Source organism: Strix uralensis, chromosome 7, assembly GCF_047716275.1.
Source record: "Strix uralensis isolate ZFMK-TIS-50842 chromosome 7, bStrUra1, whole genome shotgun sequence".
Lineage (NCBI taxonomy): Eukaryota > Metazoa > Chordata > Aves > Strigiformes > Strigidae > Strix > Strix uralensis.
The window spans coordinates 33,598,544-33,626,007 of NC_133978.1; the positions used below are offsets into that span (position 1 = coordinate 33,598,544).

At 39.8% G+C, this 27,464-nt stretch overlaps 1 protein-coding gene and 1 long non-coding RNA gene across 6 annotated transcripts in view; one reads left to right on the plus strand and one right to left on the minus strand.

The window, feature by feature from the left end:
- ABLIM1 (actin binding LIM protein 1) overlaps positions 1-27,464 on the minus strand; it is a 211,307-nt gene that overhangs the window by 96,218 nt on the left and 87,625 nt on the right. For 4 of the 5 annotated variants that reach the window (XM_074875356.1, XM_074875353.1, XM_074875351.1 and 1 more), the window contains exons 2-4: positions 19,186-19,320; positions 3,603-3,786; positions 624-733 (exon numbers count right to left, since the gene is read on the minus strand). In XM_074875356.1, the coding sequence (XP_074731457.1) occupies positions 624-733; positions 3,603-3,786; positions 19,186-19,320 (429 nt within the window). The remainder of the gene's footprint in view (positions 1-623; positions 734-3,602; positions 3,787-19,185; positions 19,321-27,464) is intronic. The other variant, XM_074875354.1, reaches the window with a different exon arrangement.
- Positions 580-18,900, plus strand: LOC141946103 (uncharacterized). Its single transcript, XR_012629727.1, has 3 exons — positions 580-703; positions 2,557-2,615; positions 18,772-18,900. It is a non-coding gene; the product is annotated as an uncharacterized LOC141946103 (long non-coding RNA).

Consider the following 27,464-nt stretch of genomic DNA (forward strand, 5'->3'; position numbering starts at 1 on the left):
AGATTAATATCAGTAATTTACAAGTTATCTTTAAAAAGTATAAAACCCAACAGCAAACCAAGTTAATTTCTCTACCAGACTTTCTCCATTCTCTCATTTTTCCCTTAACTTGCTTTTTCTCTTTTTAATAATGGTTTCTTGAGGTTCTGATCACAATATCATTGTGGTATCAGTCTACTGGAGGCATAATCCTGGTGATACTCCTTTTAAAGGATAATTAAATTAAAGTGTTAAATAGTAGAAGAAAATTAATTTCCTCTGACTTTGTCCTCTTTTGAATACTTAAATCTGTGCAATTATACACACAAAAAAATAGAATCTATCAACTCTGAAACCTCAGAGTTCATCAGGTACTTTTCCAGTGCCTATAAAGGAAGATCAGTACTTTTAAAAATCCAGTCACTGGGGAAAAAAATCATTTATTCATACTGAAATGTGTGTCTCTTTCCACTTGTAGTGCCAGACACCTCTCACGAAGAAAAAAAAAAAATGGCTCCCAGAGATAGGTCTCATTTCTAAAGGTGAAGAAAAATTTTAACAAATAAAATATTGCACTAAGTTTCAACCAAATGTTGATGAGCCTGGGAAAGGGAGAGGCTTCGGAAAGAAGATGGCATACTTACTGCTTGAGGCAGACAATTCTTTTGGACTGGAGGACATTGGCTGAGCACACATCTGACAGAGACAGTCTCTTCCATTAAAGGTAACTCGATCGCCTGGTGGAAATGGACGCCTGGAGAGTTAAAGAGAAAAATGTATTTTAGTAAAGGTTATGCCAGAAATTTTCCTCTGTTCCCTATGCCTTGAGTTTTCTGCCTTCCTCCAGTGCAATCAGTATTTCACAGAAACTCAGGCCAAATAGTTTCTGCAATGTGGCCTTGGCAAAGCCAGGCACTGGAAGAAATCCAATCCATGGATGCAAGCAGAGCAGAGGTTAGACTTGCCTTGTATTTCGTTTTAAGAAAGTTATCAAACATACTTTATCTAAAGAGTAGACAACAGTGGAATCCACTTAGACACAACAGCTACATTTATGATGGGCTCAGCGTGATGTTGTGAGTAGCAAATGGTACAGAAGAGAACTCAAAGCGAGAATCGGTCTTGATGCTAGTGAAGGAATGTGGAGCTAGTCACTCACAAATACACTCATTTAGTCAGTATTCAGCAATGAAATATATGACTATATTACAGTGGATTTAACAGTTTGAGAAGAGAAAAAAAAAAAAGAATGTTATCCACATTCATTCTCCTAGAGCTTTAAAATAGGTATCTACATCACAGAATGACCACTGTAATTACTACCTGTGCAGATGGTGTTAGGAGAAAGGTAAAGGCTGAATGGACTGTGGAAGTTTGAGATTATTTGCGGAACCCAACAAAATGTTAAGAATGTGTGTTAGGCAGAAGTTGACATTGCTGTTAACTCTTATTTGGTGTATAAAACAGAGGATGAACAACATTTTGTATGAGCATTTCATTAAAACGAGAAGGTTCAGTAACTCCAAATCTTTAGTAAGTAGCTTTAGGTGCTGAGTACAGGCCTCCCTACACCACACCTCACTCCAGAACTGTGCTTAACAAATGAACATCTGCTTGCTTCTACAAAACAAAATGTTTAAGGTATTGTTCTAGTTTCCTTTCCACTGCCATTCCTAAGTGGGCCATAAATAAATCAGCAAGCAATACTGCATTTCATGAATCTATTCCAATCGCTCAACATAAAAAGATTGATTTAAGTCAATGTACAGCAAATTGATGTCACGTTTCATACTATATCATCTCCTTTCACAATGTTCTTGGGAAATAAAACTGAAACATGCACATCATATGATTACCAACATGCAGTAATTTCACACAGTATTTAAAATGGAAAAACAATCAAAATACTTCCCACAGAAAAGGTCTTGAAAAATACACCAGGCTATAGGACAAAGTACTTAAACTACTCATCAAAGACAGCTATGAAAGATTAGGGTAGCACCTGGCAAGTCTGCCACATTAATACCCAGATGCATCATACGATGAGATCTTAACTGGCTTTAAACTGCAACAGGGGAGGTTTAGACTGAACATTAGGAAAAAATTTTTCACAGAAAGAGTGGTCAGGCAGTGGAATAGGCTGCCCAGGGAGGGGGTGGAGTGACCATCCCTGGATGTGTTTAAGGGTCGTTTGGATGAGATGTTGGGGGATGTGGTGTTGGGGAGAACTTGTAGAGTAGGGCTGATGGTTGGACTCGATCCCAAGAGTCTTTTCCAACCTGAATGATTCTGTGATTCTGTGATCTCCAACAAGGTACTATCTCAGAGTGTAGATTCTTGCCTTTCTTGTTCATGTCATCCTCCTGCATTAAGTTTCAAACAATTGGATTGGTGTCAGATTCTGAATTCTGGAGAACTCCACTGTCCTATTTCCCTCCAAAACTACAAAGGAACAGGGCCTGTCTTTTGGGTCCTCCCTCTCTATGAAATCTACCTACATCTCTGTCTGATGCTCCTTATGTGACCCTAAGGCATTACACCGAAACTTATTGAGGAAAAGTTTCATTTTACTTGCAGGGCTCAGAACTGCTGAAATGAACAACGTGATGGCCATCTTAATTCCAGCTTAGTAAATAGTAAGTATACACATAACACAATTGGCTCTCTGTAGAATCATTATGGCACTGTAGTATCATTTTACTTCCACTTTATGTCTAGAAGATTATTTTTACTACTATGAAAATGTGCCACTCCTATAAAAAAAACCTACAGAAGCTTTATTTCTGGTAGTGTATGCAAAATATTGTACTGATCACCACAGCAATAAGGTACATGCTAAGAACAGCCTAAATTCTGGCATAGTCTCAGTGCCTAGAGCCAGCTAATAGAGAACACTGCACAGAGACTTTGGGTTGAGTTTAGGCTGTACAGCTCAGCTGAGATTTTCAAGTATAGAACTGCTCAAATGAGCAGGCTATGAGAGCACACAGAAAATCTGCCCAGTAGTCTCCTAAATACTGAATTAATATCTTAGTGAGATTTCAAACAAAAATACATGTTAAAAATGCCACCTTTTCTCCCATCCTCACAGCCTTAACTAGCTTCTTTTTATTCCCTGTAGAACCAAAGACTGGTTCTCTTACTGGGGAGAAGAAAGAGTATTTGGGAAGAAGAGGGGGATCACAGTTGTCCCAAAGCCATGCATTCTTACATGATGTGAAAATGAGTCTCCAGTATGTTTTTAATTGTTTAAGTGTTCTTATAGCCCAAGTGACTTCTCTATTGTAGCATCCAGAATTTTGCTTTACCTCATGTCTCCCATCAAGCTGGGCTGATTACCTGAACTCAACTCAACCCATGTCCATTATCTCAACACGTAAGCCTGGTACTTAATTCCTTCATACATGAGAGTAACTTTCTAAGAATAGGGAACTATATGTAACAGCAAAGCTGTGTTCCCCAAATAAATGAATTTTGAAGACCGTCAAAGTCAGACCTGCAGGAGATCTTTTCCAGCCCAATGCTTCTCAAAGACTAATATGTCTTGAGACTTGTGTCTCATGGTGATAGCTTTCTCCCCTTGTTCTGGGTTCACACCACATTAGTTGAAAGGGATGACTTACTTGCAAGCAGTACAGGCAAAGCAGCTTGGATGGTAAGTTTTTCCCAGAGCTGTCACTACTTCGCCTTCCACGAACTCCCCACAACCGTTGCAGCGGGTACCATACATGCGCTGGTAATCCAAGGTGCAAAGATATTCCCCATTCTTAATGAAAAAGCCTCCTTGTGCCAAGTCACAGCCACACACTGGAAGAAAAAACAACACACAGATTGGAAAAATATACCTACTAAGGATGTCAGCAACTGCCTATGCTGCCAACAAATGAGATGACCCTGGTGGTCTTGCTCCCTTCTATCAGACTATTGCTTTCTCCTCCTGTCACTACATGCCTTGACATCGCAGCAGACAGTTGGTATTCTCTGTCTACAAGAGAGCTTGTAATAAAGACTTTCGCTGGAGGTATCTATATAATCATGACTTTCACGTACTTGGTCCTCACCAAGACCTCAGTTACCCTGCATCATCCAGTTAACCATGTCATCAGAATTATTTGTACGAATTCCATCTTGCTTTCACCTCTGGGACTGGAGGTGAGAAGAAGAAAAGATATGATTCCATACATAGGACAGATCTCACTATTTTATACACTAGCATACATTTTTCCTGCAACCATGTGCTTTAAGAAGCTTTCAAGGGGCTGATTTTTTTTTTTTTGAAACAATGAATGGTTTAGAAATGTTGTATGGTCTAGATTAACTCCTCCAGTTCCCAGATAACACTGAGCTGCTTCACCATCATTGCAACAGTGCTTTTCATCTTGCTTTAAAAAGTATGATTTTTGAAATGTTCAGGGTGAATTTACAGTATTAATTTAGACATAAATACAGGAGAAAGCTTCAGTGCAGAGACAACCAAGCATTAAAAATCTAGAAACACCTCCACTATATACACTTCATGATACATGCAGCCAAACTATACAGCAGCATATTGGACACTGAATAAAGTAAATGGAAGAGTATTCCCCACCTGTATTCTGAATAGATTAGTGTCCTAAGAGCTACTACTTCATTTGAGTGCGTAATTTTCATTGTTCTTGTGTTAGTCTTTTGTGTACTATATTCCCTGTACTTCATGGATTAGATAAACAACTCCGATATTTAGATATAAACTTGTGGCCATGTACAACTTTATTGGGAAAAATAATTATATCAGTAAAAGGGTGAAGGACTAGTCAAGGATTTCTGTGACCTGGCATTTTTTCCACTGTTAAATGCTTATTCACCCAATCGAAACACATCACCACCAGGTGACTGTTTAGCTTTAGGAAAATATTCATAGTGCTACACTGGCATTTCTGGTCAACACAGGAGACAGAAAGCAATCCACCCTATAACAGCCAACTCCTGTGAAGAGAAAGTGCCATGGGAGACAGGAGACTAAGTTTCACACTTCAGTTTTAGCTTGGGTTAAACAAAGGACTTGAACCTACCTATTTAATGTTCCACAGTAGCTCCAAAAATACTACTTGCTTCATGTGAGCTTTAAAAAGTCCTCTTTATTCACCTCACTGAGAAAGCATAAATAGGAGCTGCTAGATGAATTCTTAAACAAATATATACACGGGTGCTCTCAGGCATTTTTGGTTTCAGCCACTCTTACTGCTCTTCTGTATATTGCTTTATCTGTGTAATTCAGTAAGAATTACTCTTCACAGCAGTCTAGGATGCTAGCTTAACTCTTACTCTGCAAGCAATTCTATCTCATTCCTCTTCATAACATTCAAGTACATTCAGATTAAATATCAGGAATATTGAATATCAGAAATTCTGATTAGTAAGGAAAAATTAATAGGCAGCATTCTAGGTCTCTGCAGTTACAGAGTCCTTGAAAAATTAAAATATGAAATACAGGAAGATTATCAGGGCAAGTGGATTCAATTCATCTCTCTGCCACAAATACCAAGCATGATATTGTGCACAACATTCGTTCTCTTCCCCATTATAATGGGCTAATATCTTATTAACCACCTGCCTTGACAATAAGATTGCAAGGTGTTTGGGGCAGGGATTGCAAATTCTCCATTTGCCTGTTGTCAAGCCCCAGGGACCTAATGACTGTTACTGTAACAATAATTAATAGAATAACAATTAACAGAATGCACTAAAATGCAGCTTAGAATTAAAGCAGTATCAGTACTAGCATTTTTCCGGTTTTACATTTCTGCATAGAACAGTGTTAATATTCCATGTGCAAACAAATTACATTTCATGGTGGCACTAAATCCACAAGCAGCCAAACCTCAATTATCAGTGACTTAAGAGAATTACAGAGAACTATCGTTAAGGCTCTATTATAATGCTTTAAATTGCTCCAAGCTGGTTTTCAGGTATACCTCCAGAAAAACCTTTTTCTTCTGTTTTCTTCTACTGATCTCCATTTTGTTTAAAATATTATTTTTAAACTAACAGTACAATATCATGTAACTATTAGGGAGAAAATTCTGTGACCTCTACACCACATCACCTTAGACTCTTCCTGAGTTGGGGACCATCCAGTCGTTTTTCACTGGAGGTCCAGAGGTGAAACCTGAGCCTACTTACAATAGGTTTGCTTTTCTAAGTTACCTTTGGTGGATCCTTACAATTAAATCATGGAGTCACTGAGAATTCTACTTTAACGTCTAATATTTGTTAGGGATTACCTCAGTATTCAGACTGCTAGATCCTGTGGTTACAGTGTATGTACTGCAGTATTATCATGGAGTGGTCAATACTAGATGCTTCAGAAGCTGCTAAATTTCATAAAGAGCTATGGACTACTCAGTATTTAAATTACAGTTTGTAATTTAGCTTGTAGCTTTAACGTCCGTGTCTATATATATTTCAGCTTCAAGCTGAAGGCACTCAGCATGCTGCTGGATCTGCCTCAGAAGCTGCATATATGAACTCTCTGGCTCTTTGCTACAGTCCCCAGTTCTACCAATGAGTCACCTTTTGAAAAACTCTTTTAGTCACTATGACCCTCTTTACCTGCCTAGGTAATGGGTCTAATAGGGTAGGATGATCAAAAGTAACTTTCAATGCAACCTCTGTTCTACCATCTTCTGAAAATACAGCTTCAACATATCATACAGAGGTCTGCGGCAGATCATTGCTTGCAAAAAACACTACAAACTTTGAATGAAAGGGTTCATAAACTCACAATTATTAAGCTCCATCCCTTTTGCTGGGCCACAGAGATTCAAGTCTAGAGATGAAAATGGGGGATAAAATTATTTGGCAAGTCTTTTAAAGTCAGTAATTACTATTATTAAAAAGAGGCTCCCTCCATTGCCCTTTTCTTTATGAGGTGTCCTTTCTACCCAGTCTCTTATTTTGTCAATAACTCAGAATGAGTTAAATTCTCTCATATTGGCAAGTCATGAATTCAGGCACAAGCAGAACTGCTTAGGATGTGAACAACCAGCAGATTCATCATCTTTGGCATTCTCACAGCAGGAAGCACACACCAATCTGCAAGAATTAAAGACAAGTCCTGGCAACTCCACATTGCAACGGATTTTTGCAGTCAATTTAGCACATGTGTTCCTATCACTAATCACAGCTTTAAGCTACATGGGTGAAACAAGGGTCACCCAGACTGTTAACATCCATGGTTGGAAAAATGCTGTTCCAGCTGGCTGCTTTCACTTTGAGTCAGAGATCAGATCAGAAAGGATGAACATGACTGTATCCACACTTGGGGTACAATGCGGTGTACAAACAAGGAAGAGATTTAAACAGCTTGCTTTTCTTTTTCCTCCTTCTTGCAACTGTGCAGAAGTCAGGATTCTGACAACAAATCCCCTCAAGCTTAAACATGTTGTCTTAGCACACATTTATGACCACTGTAGAAATACCACAGAAAAGATGGACGAATTGTGATTGTTTTTATTAAAAAGAAAGACCATCTGCCCAATGTCATTCATGCCACAAACAGCAGAGGCAATGAAAAGAAACCAGCTGTGATGGCTAAATACGTACAATAAATCCTAATAGTGTGATCTAGGCAATTGCTGTGATACAAATATCATGTCATCAAAGAAAAAATAATACCAAAATGATGACAGCTAATAGGAAACATCAAATGATGTTCTTTTGTTTTTTCCTATACTGATGGGAAAAACAACTTCAAAAGAATTACTTTGTGCAGCCAATAGCGATGCACAATTCATGTCTGAGAAGACAAAAGCAAGAGGCATTCTATAAAAATCCAGTGCATGGAAATAGTTCTACAGAAGAATTACATTTCCCCAAGACCCTTTCTGCTTGATACAATGGAAGAAATTGTTTCACATGACTAGAACCTCCCTTCTGAAACAGGAGACACTGGGAACCATTTCTATTCCTTGAGGCACCACAAGCATAGAGGCAAAAAACCCCAGCATTTTTCTTTAAATCAAAAAAGAAAAACATTATCTTCAACAGCTCCTGGAGGAAACTCAGCCTTTTTTTCAGCGTCTGTATATCAAAGAATTTCATATTCCAAACAGACGATCCTGCCTCTCTTGTGAATGGAATAAGCTGGAATACAGTTCTGCCTCCCACTGTATGGAAAACACCTACCTACTAGATTTTTCTCTCTTGAACTACTGTCTGGAGCTACTACTTTGCATCCTTGGAGCACAAAAAGATTGGAGATACCGTCAGTGCTGATGTCACCTCTCAGAGCTACAGGGTCTGTGTATGCAAGCCTGGGCTATTATGACAAAATGTAGCTGCTCAAGAGCAATGCAGTTTCTTGTGATCTCCAAGGGACCAGGACCATTCTTAAGCTGAGTCACTTTCAAGCTTGAGCGGAGATGATGAAAATGAAGAGACCAGATTTTTTCAAAGTGAATGGAAGTAGGATTTGATCCTACTGAGCATTATGTAATATTTCCATAGGGTCTTTGTCAGTGAGAGTTGAAAAAACAGGTCCTTAGTAAAATAACTCTATGTTGATGTTAAGTAAAAATTGTTTCAACACTGAAGAAACAAAACCACACAAGCAGACCCTATGAGCATGGGCTCTCAGTTTGCAGAAGTGAATGCTATTCATTAAGAAAAGTCTAATGATCTGCTTTGTCGCCATGCATTAAATAAGGTGCAAATTTAATTTCCTGTTGGGGTTTTATTTCTTTCTTGTATTTCTAAGCTTCATAGAATAATGGTGCTGTTCTCAAGCAGGGAAATATTCATACAACATTTATTTCTTAGGACATAATGGATTTCTTGTTTGAAGGCAGAAAGGAATTTGGCAATGTTTCAGTTTATCACCTACATCTAAACAAATACACAGGAAAAATCTGTTTCTTTTTTTTGCCTAAGAGAGAGCTTAACAAATCCTGTATTGATGAAAGCAAGGTTCATGTTCTTATTGAAGTTTAAAGTTTCCACATTTCAAATGAACTCTTTCTCTGCCTTTGTTTTATTCCTCTTATCAACACTTTTCTTGCTGACATTCGTCATTTAAAGAAGGAATGTATGTCAAAGTATCATCAGAAGACCACATGAGAATGGTAAATCTCAGAAGCCATGCTGCAGCACTGCCATTGCAGAAAGATTACAAGGCACCATTAAGAAATGGCATACAGCTTTTTGCAAAAGCGGTAACAGAGATCCTGATAACTGTTTGTCACACTCCTGTCACTGGAAATTTTCTTGCCGTACAATGAGGAGAGATGCATTTTGATCCAAGCTGTTTGGAACTGTGTCCAGCATTCCCAGTGGTTCTGAAATATCTTCTCATTTCAACAGACTGACTTTAGAAACAACCCTGGGAAGTCTAAAAAAGCTTTATATATATGGAACAAATACAGGTGATGTTAAAATCTGCTTCGTTATCTAGTCACCAGCTGAAAAAAAAAGGTTTAGCAGCTGAAATACTTCCTGAGCAAAAGACAATACTGCACTTCTCCCTTCTTCTAAATTGGTGTGGGATCCCCATGAGAAGCACCATCTAGGCTCCAGCCAGGTCCTTCTTCTCTTCCCTTGAAAAACCTTGACCCTCCGTTTCAAACATCCTGCCTGCATGCCACTGTCATTATGACACAAGTAATTTTCAGTGGTGTACTTGAGTGAAACCCCTAAGCGTTTAATGCAAGCATTCACTCAACTGAAACCACTAGTGATGACTGAGTTTCAGACGAGCTCGGAGTTTTAACTTAATCAACTTCCCAATCAATGCCATGACACTGCCTTTAGTGCTACAAGGTCACCTTTCTTTGGTTTTCTCTTTAACACTGGAGATACAAACAATACTGCACAGGGAAGCTTTCCTGTCTGCACCTGACATGCATATATTTCAGTCTTTCTAGCAATCTAACAGACAATAGCTAGTACCTGAGCTCAACAGCAAACAGCAGCCCTATATAATGTTGCAGTGTGACAGCTTCCCAACTGAAATATCTATGTTTTGTGCACCAGGATGGAAACAATGGCAAGAATCATTCAACCACTTAAAACACCTTTCACATTAAACTAAGCACTAGGTGGAGATCAAAGTCATTTATGGGTCTGTGGGAAATGAACCTTGAAGAAAATGCAATCTGTGGAAAAATGTCAAAGTTTAGCCTGGGATAGCTTGGCTGTAACTAGATGAGAGATCTCTCTAAAAAGATCATAAATAAGCAAACCAAGGATGTAAGAATAGAACAAAAATAAACCTCATCCAAGCCAGGCAAATGAAGGATACACTGACAACAAACCCAAGCAACTTTCCATATTCTCGTAAGGATGTTCTGCCCTACTCATCAAGCACCTGTAAAGCATCCTGCTGGCATTCTACTTTCAAAGGGATCCAGTAGCTTGTTAAAATCTGACATGGCATCTGTCAGCATTCATCAACATCAGCCAAGTAGTGCAATTAATTTCATTTCCTGTCAAATGTTTGGTCACCGAAGAGACCTCAGGCCCAACTAAACTGAGATCAGTGTCAACCAATTGCCATTAATAGCATTAAAACCTAAATAGCAAAAAAAGGATCCACTTCAGAATCAGATGAAACTGCTTGGGATTTTTTTTCCTGTCAACATCTAAAGCAAAAATTAACAATTCAGTGTTTTATATGAAAATGGAAAAATAATTTGGAAAAAAAGACCCAAATAAAATAGGACATTGCTATTGAAAACAAGTAGAAGGGCAGGAAAGGGTCAGAGGATGGGAGAACAGTGTGAGATAGAACTATGGGTATAATTTGAGCCCTACTGTCAAAGCCCACAGTCACCTCACCCACTGTGCCTCTTCAGCAGGGAGCAAGGGATCCTCAGCAATTCTTACAGAGACTATTTTCCACAAGTGTGGAGGATGACTGGTAGCTTCCACTGCCAAGGGATTGGATATAGTTTACAATCTACTGCACCCCTGAAACACCCCACTGCCATTCCAAAGGCTACTACCACAGAGACAGAGCTCTCCCTGCTGCTCATGGGTTACAGGAGAGTTAGGGTCGTTTTGCAAGAAACCAGCCTATTTTACAGCAAACTTCTCAGGGCCTTACCTGAACCTGAAGTGAAATACCAATAAGAATCACTGCAAGAAAGAGAACAGGCTTCAAGACACAGCAGCTAAGATATGCAAATACAGAAATGGCAGGTACTCTCACAGGTGCAGCTGAGGCTTGCTTTCATATCAAGCTACCTGAATGCATGACTTCACATCTGAATCCTGTCACAGGAGAAATTTTAACCTCGGTTAGCTTCCCAGGAAGAGCAGAATTGCTCCCTGGATTTTCTATACTGTTCAAACCTGATTTGCTGTCCTTAAACGTGTTCTTGCTGTCCCTCATTAGGTCCTCCTGTGCGCACAGATAACAGCATGTTCCCCTTTTTGCTTTTTAACTTGATTTGTACATTAATCTCTTCAGCAACAAGTTCTTATCTTTCCTTTTCACCCTTAAAATCTCAACTTACTCTTCCTCATTCCCCTCCATGGGACTTTCTACCATGGATAAAGGATGCAGAGTTGTAATCCTTCAAGATCTTGAGTCAGATCCCCAAATTCCTGGCCATTCAAACCAGGATACTGTAACATTTCCGTCCTTTTAATTTGTATTCTGCTGATAGGGCATTTCAGTTTCATATTTTCCAATGTTTTATGTTTTAATGACTAGAAATGCCCTTTTCTGTAAATGAAAGCCAAGCCACTCAGGTTTAGGAAAAAAATAAAAATACAAACACTCTGGAGAAAAATCAAAAGACTTAATAATATTGAAGGCTGTTTCAATAACCAAGCTGAAAAGGGGAGTTCACAAGCTGGCAAGCAGAACCATGGTGTACTGAAAGAGAATTACGAACCTGGAGAGCTTTTACATAAAGTAGGCTCTTTGGTTCAGTGATTCAAAGGATCTCGTATAATTTCCCAGGAAGGAGCACATTCTATCCACCAGTTACGTTACTGTGTCCACAGATCAGTCACTGTTTCAGAAATATTTGTAGAAATGCAGAGACATTTTCAAACACTGCACTGGATATCTACTACAAGAATGTCCTCATATTTAAACTTTCCATCCACTGACACTGAACTATTAATAGCACTAACTACCCAGCAGCCAGTTTGCAGCCTCCCCCTGCCGCCACTGAAAGAATCTGATGACAGATCAAAGGTCAAAGAAGTAATGATTTAAAACACATTCCAGCTTGTTGATACAGTGTCTGCTTACATGACCCTAACTTCTTCCTAGTCCTTCAAGGGAGGATGATCCAGTTCAAAGTCAAAGATTACAGAGCATCCCAAAATCTAAACTTAGGAACCCTCCCCCCTTCAAGCTCATTGAACTACAGATGATGTAGCCTTGCAAAAGTCATCATATCAAAGGAACAGACCCGTGCCTGGAACCTAAACATACCACAAAGGATTCTGGAAGTACATATAGATGTGGGCTTTCCTAAATAAGCTTGAAAGACATCTAACCTAGAAGAGGAAAATTAGTACATTTGTTTCACAATTAAGAAACTGCTTTATGCTCATTTGTAACAATGTTTCAAAAGAAGCTAAAAGTTTCTTCTCCATGGTATACTCTGCGTTTGTAGAATGCTTCCTGTATGTCAAGACTTGGCTATGCCTTATAATTAGCAAGAATATTAGCTGGTAATTGCCTTTTGATATCTGATATCACTATACCATGTAAAACATTCATACACAGTGAAACATTTCCATCTGACATAGTCTAATCAAATTACAGACGTTTATATGCCACATAGCGAGGACTAGAAAACTTTAGGAACACCATCCATATTCTCATGGCAGGATTGCTTATGTATGAGATTTTTTTTTTTTTTACTTTAGACTACCATATGGAAGGTAACTATATTTTCCAATTTATATTCAAGATCAAGAACAGGTACTCCGTCTGCTATTTGAAATACTCCCACAAATACTACACTGCCTTGTTAAGATAATGCAACCGATCTCTACCTGTATAAAAATCAAGCTATATAAACATTTACATTGTTACTATGAAAGCTTAAAGCTTGTTCTGTTAAGCAACACACTGTATTGAAACCAGCACTTCGCTCTAACCCAGAAGATGAATCACAGGCTTAATAATGAAGTCTTCTTATAGCAATTTTGCTAGCCTCAAAGTTTCCTCTCCTAGTACATGCAATAGGGTAAAATGAACTGTAATGAACTGACAATGATAGAAAATTATCATTTGTATCAGATCACAATTTAAAATGAGATACTAAAATCTCTGCTCATGCACATTGTAATTTAAGGCCTGATCCCACACACATTTACATATGTAATAGACATTGCAGTGAATAGTCTTAATTTTTCCAGAAGAGTTATTCATGTACATAGATGGTTACAAGAAAAGCTTTTTACTTCTTATAAGCTACTAATTCATTCTTATTAATGTTAATGGTTATTAAAAGACAAAAAGTAAAACAATGAGGTCTCCAGGTCAGTCTGTTCTCTCTCCAACCTCCTCATCTAACCCTCCCTCCTCTCTGCCTGCTGCTTGCATTGCCTGGTAACCATTAACGATTTGGTATGGTAAGAGTAGTGTACTCCTGGTAAAATAGAAATTAAGACTTATTTATTACAACTGGAGGTAACGCAGAATCCAATTAAACTTGCGTTTATAACACACAACAGTGTAATTTCTTAGCAAGGTAAGTGACTTCTAGTTATAAAACAGCAAAAGACAACTGCTCTGAACCATGCTCCTGAAGTAGCGCTCCTAAATGTTTCTTATCCCTCCCCTGTCCATCATTCCCCTGTTAACTCCAGCTCCGAGTCAGCTGCTGACTGCCTGAAATTCTTTGCCTATCAGGAGGCCGGCAGAGCTCACCTTCTGGGGGACAGGGCGCACCATTTTCAGCCCTTTGGTTTTTTATCAGCTCTTATCTGGAGCCACAAATAGAACTAGCCAGCCTTGCCAGGCAGATAGGACAAACCAGCTGTAAACCCTTGGTCCTCAACAGGCAGGGATAAACAGCTAGCTGCATCTTACCGTGGGGGTATGGGAACATGTCAATCGGTGGAGGTTTTACCTGTCATCTTTGTCAGGAAGCAGTTACTCTGTTCTGAGAAAGATTCCAGAGATGGACAGAACACCAAACTACAGGGAAAGATGATTCTCTTATCACGTTACATGACACATGAGCACATCCTGAGCTGGCTGATGCAGCACAGAGGCTTAAGTCACCATGTTCCTGCAGTGCAACAACCATGACTGACATGTATGCCAAGCAATCACGGAGTGCCTATGCATCTCTGACATAACCTAGGGAATCAGGATTACTATCACATCAAATACACTTAACAGGATGATGTAAACACAAAATTGAGAGCCTGGATGGCAACAACAACAAAACAAAGGAATCTCATACAGAGCAAAGCAAGAACAGGATCTCACCAAAACCCTGCTACTATACAACTAGTGTGAAAGCTTTATGAGGAAATGGATTTTTTCCACATCTTCACTAGACCATCAGACTAAGCCTGTGGCTAAAAGCTTAAACTTTTTCAGCAGGTATGACAACAGTCAGACAACTATCAGCTTATTCAAGCCTTCCACACTGTAGATGTATACATTGAAGTCTCAAGAGCAAACTTTAGTATACAGAAAGGAGAAAGACAACCAAGCCACCTGTAGATGCAGGTGATACATTCTGGTCCTAGTATCAGCTGTTTACTCTAGCTAACAACATACTGTATAAACTGAGGGGGTCTAACTCCAGCTCCTGTAGAGTCACAGTCATGTCAAATTAAAAAGCCATTAGACTAAGAGGGAAAATACACTTACTTGAACAGCTGTGTCCCACTTGCATGAACCATATGGTCAGACAACATGCAATATAAGTAAATAACTATATGGTTTAAACACAAACTACAGTCATTTAAATATGAGCTCTGCAGCTTGGGTATAAGATTCACAACAGGACTTAGAGCAAACTCCCATACATACCCCTTTCCTTTCTCTCAGTGGAAGACAAATGAACACGAAAAAGATGACACTCACTTGCTGGCAAACAAACTAGTAAGGCACAGACTGAATGAACAGCAAGAGAAATGTCTCTAAGATTCAGTGCTGGCCCCCTCAGTTCAAACTGGAATATGCAGATATGATAAACAGGCAGAAGCCACACTGTCACACCCCTCTCCTAAACAATAAGTGAACACATGCAACCAGTCACCTTCCACAAGCTCAAAGTCTCCAAGCTAATGATAAAAATCACAGTTTCATTTCCATCAGAGATAGATATTTCTATAGCTCTCCTTTCTCTGGTGATCTTCATGCAAGCAGTCATGAGGTCAATAATATTACAGAATATTAAACTGTCATCAGCTTGGAAATATCTCCATAAACAGAAGCCACCATGAGTTTAGATATCGCCCTAGGGGAAGGAAAAAAAAAAAAAGTATCCTAGTAAACCCAACCTTGCAACAGAATAGTCAAAGGACAAAAGCAGCGAATGAGTAACTAAAAGAAGAAATTAGACCCCCCAAAAATAGCAAGATTAATCTGGTGAATTCAGCAGGAGTACAGTTCCATAGGCATGTTCCTGTTCCATCTGCCCCTTTGCTTTATCGAGAGATCCTAGGCACACTGTTTGCTGCCTGGCCTGAATTACCCTTCTCCTTCTTGACTCAAAGGGTCTCAGCTGGTCTGCTGCTAGAAATACCCTAATTCAGTGTCTTCTGTAAATTGAGACCACTACTCACTATGGGCAGAAACAGTAAAAGAAACAACTTGTTGCTGGTTTTGAACAGCTTAGGGATTATGTAACATCAAGTACTGCTTGAAATACAGGAACTGTAATACAGAAAGGCATATGCATCACCCCAAGCATTTCAGGAATAGTGCAGACAGTGCTCCTCTCTGCCTTCCATGATGGGCCGATACCATTGCAGTTTGATACAGATGAAAGACATCAATATCCAGGAGAAAGTAAAGTAATTTTTGAGCTAACTGTATTTAACTAAAAACCACAGGTAACACAAACACAGAATTTCTTAGATTCTAGTCATTCACTTTTCAGCATGCAACTAACTCAAGTAACTTTTTTAAAAAACCTTTAGTAACATAGGAGAACAAACATTTCTAACTTCTGCTATATCCCATCTATTTAGGAAGCAGAAGAACGGAGTTATAGCAATCATACTACTATACTATTCCTCCCACATTTGGAACATGAAGAACAAAACTGAAACTCAGGGACTGGGCTTGAGGCACTTTTCAAGGTCTGGATCTGCAGTATATGTGCTAGATATGGACTTTCAGAAAAGCTAACGGAGGTTTAAAGGAAGTGGAAAAACTCCATAGTATAGATTCTGTTACTCCAGTTTAGTTACTCAGTTACTCTGATTTACTTCAGCACCTTTCTTCATGTTTGTCACCAGCTCTGCTACATCCAACCTCTAGCCTGAAGCCCTTTCATTGTATCTATCCTATGCTATGCTAGGACAGAATGCGGCAGATGCCAGTTGTACGGGAGCAACCCTTCCCTTGTTTCACATGGGCCTATATATTTCTCTATATTCTCACCTTTCATCCTACATACTGTGGTTACTTTAATGGACAACAATACAGAGTTGTCTGAATAAACAGAAACTGTATGATGAAGCCAGGATTACCTCCTGCTTCAGAACACCCATCTTCAAAGGTGATGATTTCACGAAGTTTTACAATTATTTAATACTTCAATAAACCGTTTTCTTGTAAAAAGCCACAGTGAGTCCTTGTTGTGGTCACAGAGGGCTCAGTGGCATGAGCTGGAGCTGCTGAGAGCCCCTCAGGCCCTCGCTCTGAGGAGCAGGCAGGGCTCTCCCCACTCCTAAGGCAGCTCCCACAACCCAAAGCTTCAGAACCCCTTTGCAGAACTGGGGCTGACAGAAGACAAAGCTCTGTCAGTAACCCAGCTGCCTGCCATGCAGCTTTTAGGCAAATATAAACACAAGTATAGAAACATAGAGATACTTACATCTGAGGGCAAGGCGCAGAATGGAGGCCTAGTGAGGGGCAGGGCCAGAGAGTGGGAGGCTCACACAGTGGAGGTCTGTAAGATTATGAGGCCCAGGCCAGAAGGAAGGGGGAGGCATGGAGAATGGCGGCCCACAGAGGGGGAGGCGCAGTGAGAGGGGAGACACTCGCACAGTGGAAGACCAATGAGTGTGTGTGTGGGAGGCCCACTGGGGAGGCAGGGGGGAAAGCAGAGCCGGAAAAGAGTAGGGCGCCTGAAAGTGTGGGAAGCCAACAAAAAGGTGGGAGGCTCACATAGTGGAGGCTTGTAGAGAGTCAGAGCCCCAACAAAATTGTTGGAGGCCCCCCAAAAAATTGGGAGGCTTAGAGACTCAAAGCCCTCAGAGACTGAGAACAAGAGTCAATGAAACCCAGAGCAAGCGGGAGGCTCACAAGCAGAGCCCCCCCAAAAAGGGGAGGCCTCTATAAAAGCGGGAGTCCCAGAAAATCCCAGCCCATGGAGAGGGAGGGCCAGAGAGACAGGGAGACCCAAAAACATGGGAGACCATGTTGGGGGGGGGGGGGGGGGGGGCTGGAAAGGGAGGGAGGCTCACACAGGGAGGCCTGGAGCAGTAATAGGCTCAGAGGATAAGGTCAGGGAGGCCCACAGGAACGGGGAGGCCCAAAGGAGTAGGATGCCCAGAGCATCCCAGCCCCTGGAAGGGGAGGGCCAGAGAGCAGAGAACCCGTGAGAGGTGGTGGCCCACTCAGAGAAAGAGGAGGCCCAGACCCACAAACTAAAGGCCCAGTAAAATGGAGGCCCTCAGCAAGTGTGTGTGTATGTATATACTTACACACACAAGTATGTATAGATACGCACACATATACAATGTACATGTGAGCACACATATTGCTATTTCTTGAACTTAGGCAAAATCCAACCACAAGAAAAGCAAGTAAAGAAAACTTTCTTGGCTACTTGGCTTAAAAGCCCCAACTCAGCTTTTTCTGAGGGTCATGGTGTCAGCACAGCTGCTACAGATACCTCTTATCTCCTGCTCCTTTCCCTTTTGTAACCACCCTCTGCACTGCTCACTTGCTGAAGGCACACCTCCTAAAACACATGGCCAAGGCTCCCCCTCGCCCCAGCACGCACTCCTCAGTGACCACCCTGCATGTTTCTCTCGGATGTCAGTATCCATCAGGGGTTTTTTGGTGGGTTTATTTGAATGCAGGTACTTACTTTTAGCAATCAATTCAGTTAAAAGGACTTTCATTTTCATAACTATCCCTAGTGAAAGGCAGTGGTTGCTATTAACTGTTTAAAAAAAAAAATCCAGATTTATCCATGTATTAAAAGTGCTTGAAAAAGTGCTTAGAGCCAAAACTACAGAAAGACAGAATTTTCTTAAGTATTCTTATGCTATATTCCTTTTCACCTCATCACATTATACAATCTAAACATATCCTTGCCCCATATATAGAAATAACAGGAAATACATACAACACAACATTTGAAACCAAGTCAGCTATTTACACTGGATTTCTGAGTGACTGCTAGGGCTATACTTTCTCTTTCTATATTTTGTGACTCTCCATAAAGCACTTGGATATTTAGCGTTGTTCCACAATTTTGCAAATAAACAGAAAAAAAAATTCACCAAAGAAGCCAGAGTCTAATTATGGCCTAACTCACTATTTTGGAAATATGTGAAACTGACTGCCTACATAGTACTGTATGAAGCAAATAAAATTGAAAATTAATATTAAAAAGAGCTAAGATTTTTTTTCGTCTCTTTCAGGTATAATTATCTATTGTGTAGCTTGCACACAGTGAACAGTAGAAAAGAAAAAGAATGAACACATGAGTATTCAGAGCAGAATGTGCTATTTTCAGTCTTCTAGAAGTGGCAAATTTACCAACCTCCCCCCAGTAAAATCAAACGTCTCATATAATCGTTCTTTCCAATTAAATTGTAGATGTTTGTATATTGAATTTGTTCTGTGTGGTGCTGATCACCTTGATGCTTGTACATGTGCGATTCAGACATTTCAGCCCCCATTCTTTACCTCCCCCACCCACAAATCATTCAGATACTAAGCAACGAGAATATCCTGTAACTGGCCGATCACAGGAAACATGACCCCTCATCACCGGCTCAAGGTACATTTGCACAAACTGACTCTTTGTTAACAGATGAATATCAAGGTCTTACCTTTGCAGGTGAAACATTTGATGTGGAAGTGTCTGGCCTGAACACGGAGTACTTCACCTTTACATGGCTCCCCACATTTATGGCAGTGGATGACCGGCTTTTCAGAGGGATGGTGAGGCTCCTGAGGATGGGCCACTGTAAAACACAAAATATGATTTAAACCCAGACAAAAAAAGTATTTTCTCCTGTAAATAAACCTGTGTTCTCGACACTTTTCATCATGATACAAATGTATCTATTCACATTTTACGCTCCTCTAAGAAGTCGCCACCATTTTTTAAAAATACAGCCTTTTCACAAACCTGTAGTTTAAGCCATTCACATCAACTATTACCTCCTTCCACCGAGGCTGCCATGGAAAGACGAGGAGAAATTCCCTCCACAGTTTCAGTGCACAAAGTGTTTCAGAATGCTTAAGCTTTTCTTTCCAAGAACATGAGTGTGTGCAAACCATTCAATGAGCACACAAGGCAACAAGAACTAGGCTATTTTAATCCAAGAAAGAATACAGTCCAAGCAAAAAGAATGAAAGGGAAGCAATTCCAAATCATGTTTTGGGAAACGAGATGAACCAGGCAGCCTGACTTTGCATGCAAATGACTATATTAAATATAAACTACAAACATCTCCATTTCGCTGCAGCACATACCTAACACAGGGAAAGCACATCTAAAGAGAACAGAAGCCAATGTCATTTGGTTTTACTCCCATTAATTCTACCCGAAATGACTCTCTGAATGCAAATTAGAGATATTATGAGCAGACAGGAATGACCAAAGCATCTGCAATATTGTCAGAGAGACAAAATCCCAGGTACTGATAGTTGATCAGCTATCCCACAGCCCTGAGCAGAGCTTGGATAGAACAGGAAAGGTTTGTGTCAGCTTTATTGTGTATTTCATTGTTGCAATAAAAGTTTTATTGCTCCACATTTGGCTTCTGTAAAAAACATTTAACTTCCTCTTCAGATGTGTCTTGTGGCAGCTTAAGGCCCCAACAGAAATACATGGGTGTAATCTAGAGCAAGACTGAGTCTCAACTGTCTGAAGTGGAAAGTATTACCCAGAATGTTCCCAAACAAAACTATGTTCCTTCAAATCTCCCTCCCACATCCCACTCTAGCAGGAGAAAGTTGTTCTCGTAATACTGTTCGCCAACTAGTGATGCTCATCAGAACATTTCAGAGAAAACACACCTCTCTACCCACACCTCTGTCTTTACACCATTCCTGTCCTGCTCTTCCTGGCCTGCAAAGGACTGACTGCTGATACACCTACATCACTCTTACTACCACTAGGAAGCTCTGTTCCTTTCCTGATCAATTCCTGACATCTCCCCAGCTAGGATTATGCTTTTTTCAGGTATACCGCTGATGCAGCAACATAACAGATACCTTGCTCATATTTACTGCACCAGTTTCCTCCCCTTCCTCAATGACTTTCTAGGGAAAAAAGTCCTTTTATATTACTCTCCTTTATAAATGCTTTAGTGAAGAAATGCTGCTATCATTCTGCATTATATAAATACAAGATTAATAATAAAAAAGCCTAACGCGATTACAGGAGTAACAGCACCAAGAATAGAGGACAACAAATAATCTAAGCAATAATTTCTGCTGTAAATCTAGCCAAACTAATATGGTAGTGCTGTTTTGTTCTTCATCCCGCCCCCACCCCACCTCCAAACTTCACAGGAAATGGCTAAATTCTTCTACTCAAGCTCAAAGTTTTGAATACCTCCTCCTCTGGTAGCCTCATTTCAACTATTTCCCTTGAGCAGTTATTCAGCCCATACTGGTGAACAGAATGCAGTTGGCAATGCCAAACAGTATTTCAATTAGCAGCTCCATTTAAGTAAGAGCCCAGTAAATGCCTTGCCTTGAGTGAACCTCATCTAATAGTCTGCAATGCAATACTATTTCTGGAGTGGAAGTTATTATTCTTCCAAACAAGACTATTAACTTGTAACCAAGGAAACACATAGTTTATGCAATGAGAAACAAAGAAAATAAGAGACAAACATAGAGACAAGTGCTCACAAATTAAATTATTATGAGGAAAATTCCCTCTCAGATCTAGACAGCCTGAGATGGGCCTGATGCCAACTGAAGAAAAGGTAACAGAATTTTTAAAGTTGCTCAAATGAGGAACTGTATCAAGGATGTGGGCAAACTCTCCTTAGGATTTAAATGCTGCAGTGTGAAATCTCTACCCGCAACATTCTGCTCTCTCAAACTCACATGTGGAGGACACCCTAATATATTCTGCATGCCAGCATCTGGATCTTCTGGTATTGATCTGAAAGACAAGTTTTTGCTCTTTACTACAGAGTAAATAAATGTTTTCAAGACTGGTCCAATGATATAACTTCTTTCCAGTTCTGCCTTTACAGCCATTTAAATGAATACAAATACTGCCAGTTGTAATTTCCAGACTAATCTCTTAAGTGGACCTAATTATGGTGCTTGTCTTTCTGGCCTCAGTTTGGCATTGTAGGTCAAGATTGAGTAATTGACTTTTGCTCTCCTGCAAGGAATTGCTTGTAAGCTTTTTCCTTTGGATATATGCAATACACACAAGGCTTCCCAGTGGCAGAGGTGACCCTTTACACAGTGAGGAGAGAAAAGGGAATTAAAGAAAGAGAAATAGCTTTACAAGCAGTTTATTTAAATGTTTCTGACTGACGACCAGCCAGCTTACTGGACATGTATATCGTGAGCTGCTTTGGGCCTGAAAACCCTGAACTGGGAGTTAGGCTCATCTCTCTACAGGTATTTCACATCTTGACACAGTAATATTTTGGGTTCTGCCTACATCACATGCTAGAGGATATATTCTCAGGCATCATGAACTAGCAGCAATGGTACAATAAGGCAACTCTATCATGACTAAGAAATTAACAGAATCCAGCCAGTATAATTAGTGATAGGACATTAATTTAGGATCTGGATAATGCAGGTTCCAACCCCTGCTCCACAACAGGTATGTGGGCTTTTTGGATGGCATGCCCTTAACTCTAAAGGACTAAAGTCAGTTAAATTCAGCTAAGTATCTGAGCCTGTAACCTATCAGCTTAAAATTAGGTTATCTGAATATTTTAGTTTCTCTGTGTCTTGAGTGTCCCTGACTAAACCAGGTGTAGCAGCACTGCTGGCCTTACCCTGCTGTGAGAATAATACAGATGACAAAGTTCTCCCACGCACCAGGATGGAAAGAGTCGCAAAAGCACCTAAGACAGTAAGTCAGTCCTGACGGTCACATATGCCACATCAGCCAAATTTCTGGATGCAGCATTCATTGGAAAGTACATGAGTGGACAAACACTAACCTGAGGAGCTGCACTGCCTTTAATGAAATTTCAGATCCAAATATATTAACACCACAGCTATCATCCAAATTAAATTTAAAAAAAATATAAATTATCAACTTTCTGAGGGAGAGATGCTACCAGAGCAACACTTTCTTGGCTTAGTACTGGGGCTCACAATTGTCTTCATATCATAAAATGCGTATTTGCTGCACAGGTAGTGAAATATAAGCACAAGTCAAGTATTTATCAGTTCCAGTACACTGATGTGAACTGATACTTGTTTACATACAAATCGTGTGTGAGATTAAACAAAAGGTATCTATCAGTCTAGCACACATCAGAAAGGTGCAAACACCTACTAACACAATGGATTTAGTTTCAAACAAATGTCATTCCATCAAAGGTTCCTAGGCTACTAACTGAACTGTTTTCTTAAGCTGGCTCTAGTTAAACTAGTGCAGTGTCTGCACTTGAACAAAGGGATGCTGGAAGCAGGCACACAGATCAAACAGATACAACAACTTCCTTGAATGTTTAGTCTTTATTCCTTCAGCACTTTTTAAGATTGACTATGAAAGCTACAGTACCTATAGAAGTCTAATCTTTATTAATGAACAAAATCTCTGGTGAGAGATACACACAGAAGAACTTTTCAAGACAAGCTAGGTTAAGAATTCCACTCTTGCTTACAAGGCCAGCTTAAATGAATAACTGATAAATAATTAACGCTTTCTTAAGCTCATTTGGGTTTCCAACAAGACAAATCAATGTCCCATTAAATATCCAATTTACCCAGAGTAACATGTACACTGACTGGGACAACTGGGAAGTCTGGGTTACATCGTTTAATTTGGGGGGGGAAAAAAAAAAAATTAAAAATCAATAGCATCTTCTGTGAGGAAGACTGTCTTGTGTCACTGGAGTCTTGCTTTGTGCTAACATCACTCCACAGACATACCACCATTATTTCTCTCATGCCTTACATATCCTTGTGAATCATGCAATGCTGATTTCATTAAATTTTGCAACTGCACTATACTGATATAAATTCAAAGCAACTTGGCCAGCTTGAGACCACTCACTGCATTTTATCAAAACATCTCAAAATAATCCCAGATCTGCAAAGAAAAAGAAATAATTAAAGAGAGAGAGAGAGAGAGAGGGAGAAAAGACCAATAACAACCCAGTGTTCATCTGAGAAACCCAAGGCACTTTCTGAGCAAAATGGAGGAATTAATTTGCTGTGCAAAGTTTAATACCGTCCTGTCAGTGGTGCTTTATGTAGAGCAGATAATTGTACAAAGGTTTAATAGCAATTATATGTTTTGCTGCATCAGCCAGAAAAAGGACCTCAGTACTCATACCAAACCCTTCTGAAATGGAAATTGCAGCAACTACCTGAAGAGTAACAGTTGCTGAATAAAAGAAAACCAGGAAAACAAATACTGCAGCCTCCCTTATTGATGATTCTCTCCCAGAATACAGAACTGTTAGAAAACCAAAGACTCAAGCTAAGTGACTCTTAGCTGCAGATTCTTGCTGGCAAGACTCCATGTCTCTGCTGCAAGCCACAGAATACTTCAGCCTTTTATTGGAAGTCAGAAAGAAGCTTCTGGGAAATGCCTTGCTATGCATATGCTGCAAAGCAGAGGTCACAGCAAAATAAGCTGGGTTCAGTTCTGCTCTAAACTGAAGTAAAAAGTAGCTTCCTCTAAATTAAACAGGAGGATATGGGCTATGGTTCTTTTAAAAATGAATTTTTGTCATTTTCACATTTGCAGGCCTACCTTCACAAATGAACTTGGACTTATACTTAGTCAGCTCTAACCACGTTGTAGAAGGTGTGACTTCAAACTTTATGCTAGGATATACAATTTCTATAACTTCTAGCTCCACAACCTCTTGGCTCTTTTGCACAGCACTGAGATCATGTTGTGCCCATAGCAGCACAGGCAAGGGGACTCACAGGATTTCACAGCCGTGTCCTTTATATTTTAAGAGCGGCCTAATACAGACAGCACTTCCAATTAGCTGCTGTGTTGTCTTGGCTGAAGACTGAACTATTAAGAAAGAAAAATAAAGCAAAGATTTAATGGTGTGAAACTATTGGAGAGGTTTTTTTGCTAGCCTGTTTTAAGTTTCCTCACTCCTTTCTGCTTTCAGGAATGAAAGTAAAATGAGATTGCCAAGACAGTAAATGCAACCAAATCTTCCCACAGGCAGCAGTGCTCTCTGTCCTCTCCCTCTAATACCTGATACAGCTTTGGAGGCCATAATTTCTTAATATACAGGATTTGAAGTTCAAAACTTGAAGGTTTTAAAATCAAAATTCCCTCAGTGTCTGACACCGTCAAGTGGTGGGAGTGTTACTCCAGCTGGGCAGCCAGCCGCTTGCTTAGGACAGGACAGAGGTAGGCAGGTAGGCACTGTGCACAGGACGACAAGCTGCGAAAAAAGCTGAGATGAAAGGCATTAGAGAGGCACCAGAGAATCAAGTTCAAGAACCAGATCTGGCTTATCACTTCTTCTCCATGCTCTCTGTGTGAACAGCGGAGAAGTAATTTTCTCCCATTCTTTGTGCTTCTCGTAGAGGTGAATGCCTGTAACCTCTGGTTTGTAAAACCTGTCTGTCTGTAGCCCAGACACTCTCTGAGGAATTCCTCTTTCGTAAAAGCCCAGCACAGTGAAGCCTTGAGGAGTTACTGTAATAGCTGTTAAAAAGAAGGGATGAAAAATGCAGTGTCATTTTACTTATCTGCAGATTCAGTTCTTGAATCTTAAATCTATAAGAATCCTATCAGCTAAGGTGACCAAGCAGTGACTGAGACTGAAATTAAACCTCCCAGCTGTCAGCGACAGATAAAGGAGTTACTGCAGTCACTAGCCACAGGTATCAGACAGGGATCTTCAGGAATTCCAGGATATCCTGGAAGGAGGTACTCCCATACAGAGATACCAGTGAGCTGCATGCCTACACATGTATGAAAAAGCCTAAGGCAAAATCCTAGACTGCAGCTTGCTCATACTATTGCCATTCAAATCATATCTGAAGGATAATTTTAAAACTCTTCCTGTAAATTTATCTGTATTACTCCTACAGTGTGCCAATTTGTCTTAAAGCTATTTTCACTGTCTACATATAACCGGAGTAGCTATTTTTTTAAAAGGCATGAAAAAAAATAATCTTAAAGCTTATAGTTATTTGCCATAATTTTAATTTTTTTTCTGATATTTTCCATAGAAGCACTGTTATTTTCCCCTTACAATTAGCCCGCTGCTGAAAACAGCGGATGCAAACAGGACCACAGTAGCAACCAGAACACTGCAGCACAGTATCTCTTTTGGCACTGTAAAAGCTAGTGCCCTAACCACAGTGATACATGTTACACACATACGTGTGAGAGTGTACTAGCTGGCCAACACATTTATTCTGACAGGGCAAGAGATCAGCAGCTCTCCCCACTGTTAACTCACACTCCTTTTTATGGGGTGTTGGTGGGATGAAAGCAAGTAGGGCAGAGCAGGAGAGAAGGCTGGATTACATGAGAAAGCCATGTGAAGATGAATAGCATAGCCCACATCTGTTCCAGTTTAGATCCAGAAAGAAGCACTACTAATCCCCCAGCCCTCTGGTCTTACTCTCAACTTGTTCAACAAAGAGAAGACCTAAGAAAAACTGATACTTTTCTTATGTATCCTATTCAATTATCACCATAACACATGCTTCTCAGCCCCAGTTCTTCAGCTACAATAAACAAAGTACACCACAGGTATCTATCCTCAAAATAGCAACTCGTGGCCAGATGTGGGGCTGACTACAAGATAGTAATGAACTGATTTGTATCAGTTCTCTCCACACCACCCACCAGACTCCTTGGCAGGTACTGTAGCAACTTAAAAGATTTTCACAAAACACTAAACAGAGGAAAAGGCACGTGTCCAGCCTAGAAATGGGGTGCATCGCTACCTTGAGAAATAGATTCTTTAAAAGGAAAAATAAGCTATAAAGGCATTAACAAGTTTAACTAGTTAAAACTAGGATGATAGCTTAGGGTACTTCATAAGAAAAACATTTGAGAAAATGCTGTATGTGAAGATATCAAACTTAATTTGCTTGAAAATGGGATGCAAAGATTTCATTACCAGGAATCAAACTGTAAAAAGAAAAGATGAAACATATACTATTCTAAAGTAACAAAGCTAAACATTTTCCTAAATATCTGTAAGCATGCATAAGACATGGATAGAACTGATGCAGCCAACAGAAAGAAATAAAAAAAATTTAGGGAGACAAATGACAGGTAATAACTCAAAATGTTAAGAACTGGAACTTAAAATCAGAGTGAGAAGACTCCTATGCTATTTACATACAAAAATAAAAAGCTTTGTGCCACATACATACCAACATGTAAAAAGACTAGGAAATAATGAGCTTTAAAATACAGCAGGAAAAAAACCACACACATCTGTTTCATAGTTTTAGAACACAACTTCAAACATGCTGATTTTCTCTGTATTTTGCCTGCTGTTTCCTATCCTTCTCTCGTCCCTCTTCTGTTATCTAGAGCTTTGATACTGCAATTAATTCCCCACAGAACATCCTGCAAGATCAGGGCCTAAGGCCTCTGCCCTGTAAAGATTTATGCACATCAATGGTTCAGTATTAAGTGAAATATTTAACACCAGCAACTGCTTGATCCTATCCGAAAAGTGATCACCTTCTACAACATACACAAAAAGTCTATGTCCTAGAATAAATCTGTGATTAAAATAAATGTGCTTGATGGATACAGTTTGCCATGCTTTTGATAGTGACTGCGATTTTAAGAAAATTTGGTTGCATTTACCTAAGGGCTATAACCTTATCTGGATGCACTGAGGATTACACCACAGATTTTGATATTCTATAGTTTTAGTGTACAGTTTTCACAGTTTCTCAGTGACAAAGCATAAATCTTACTGGTTTTCAG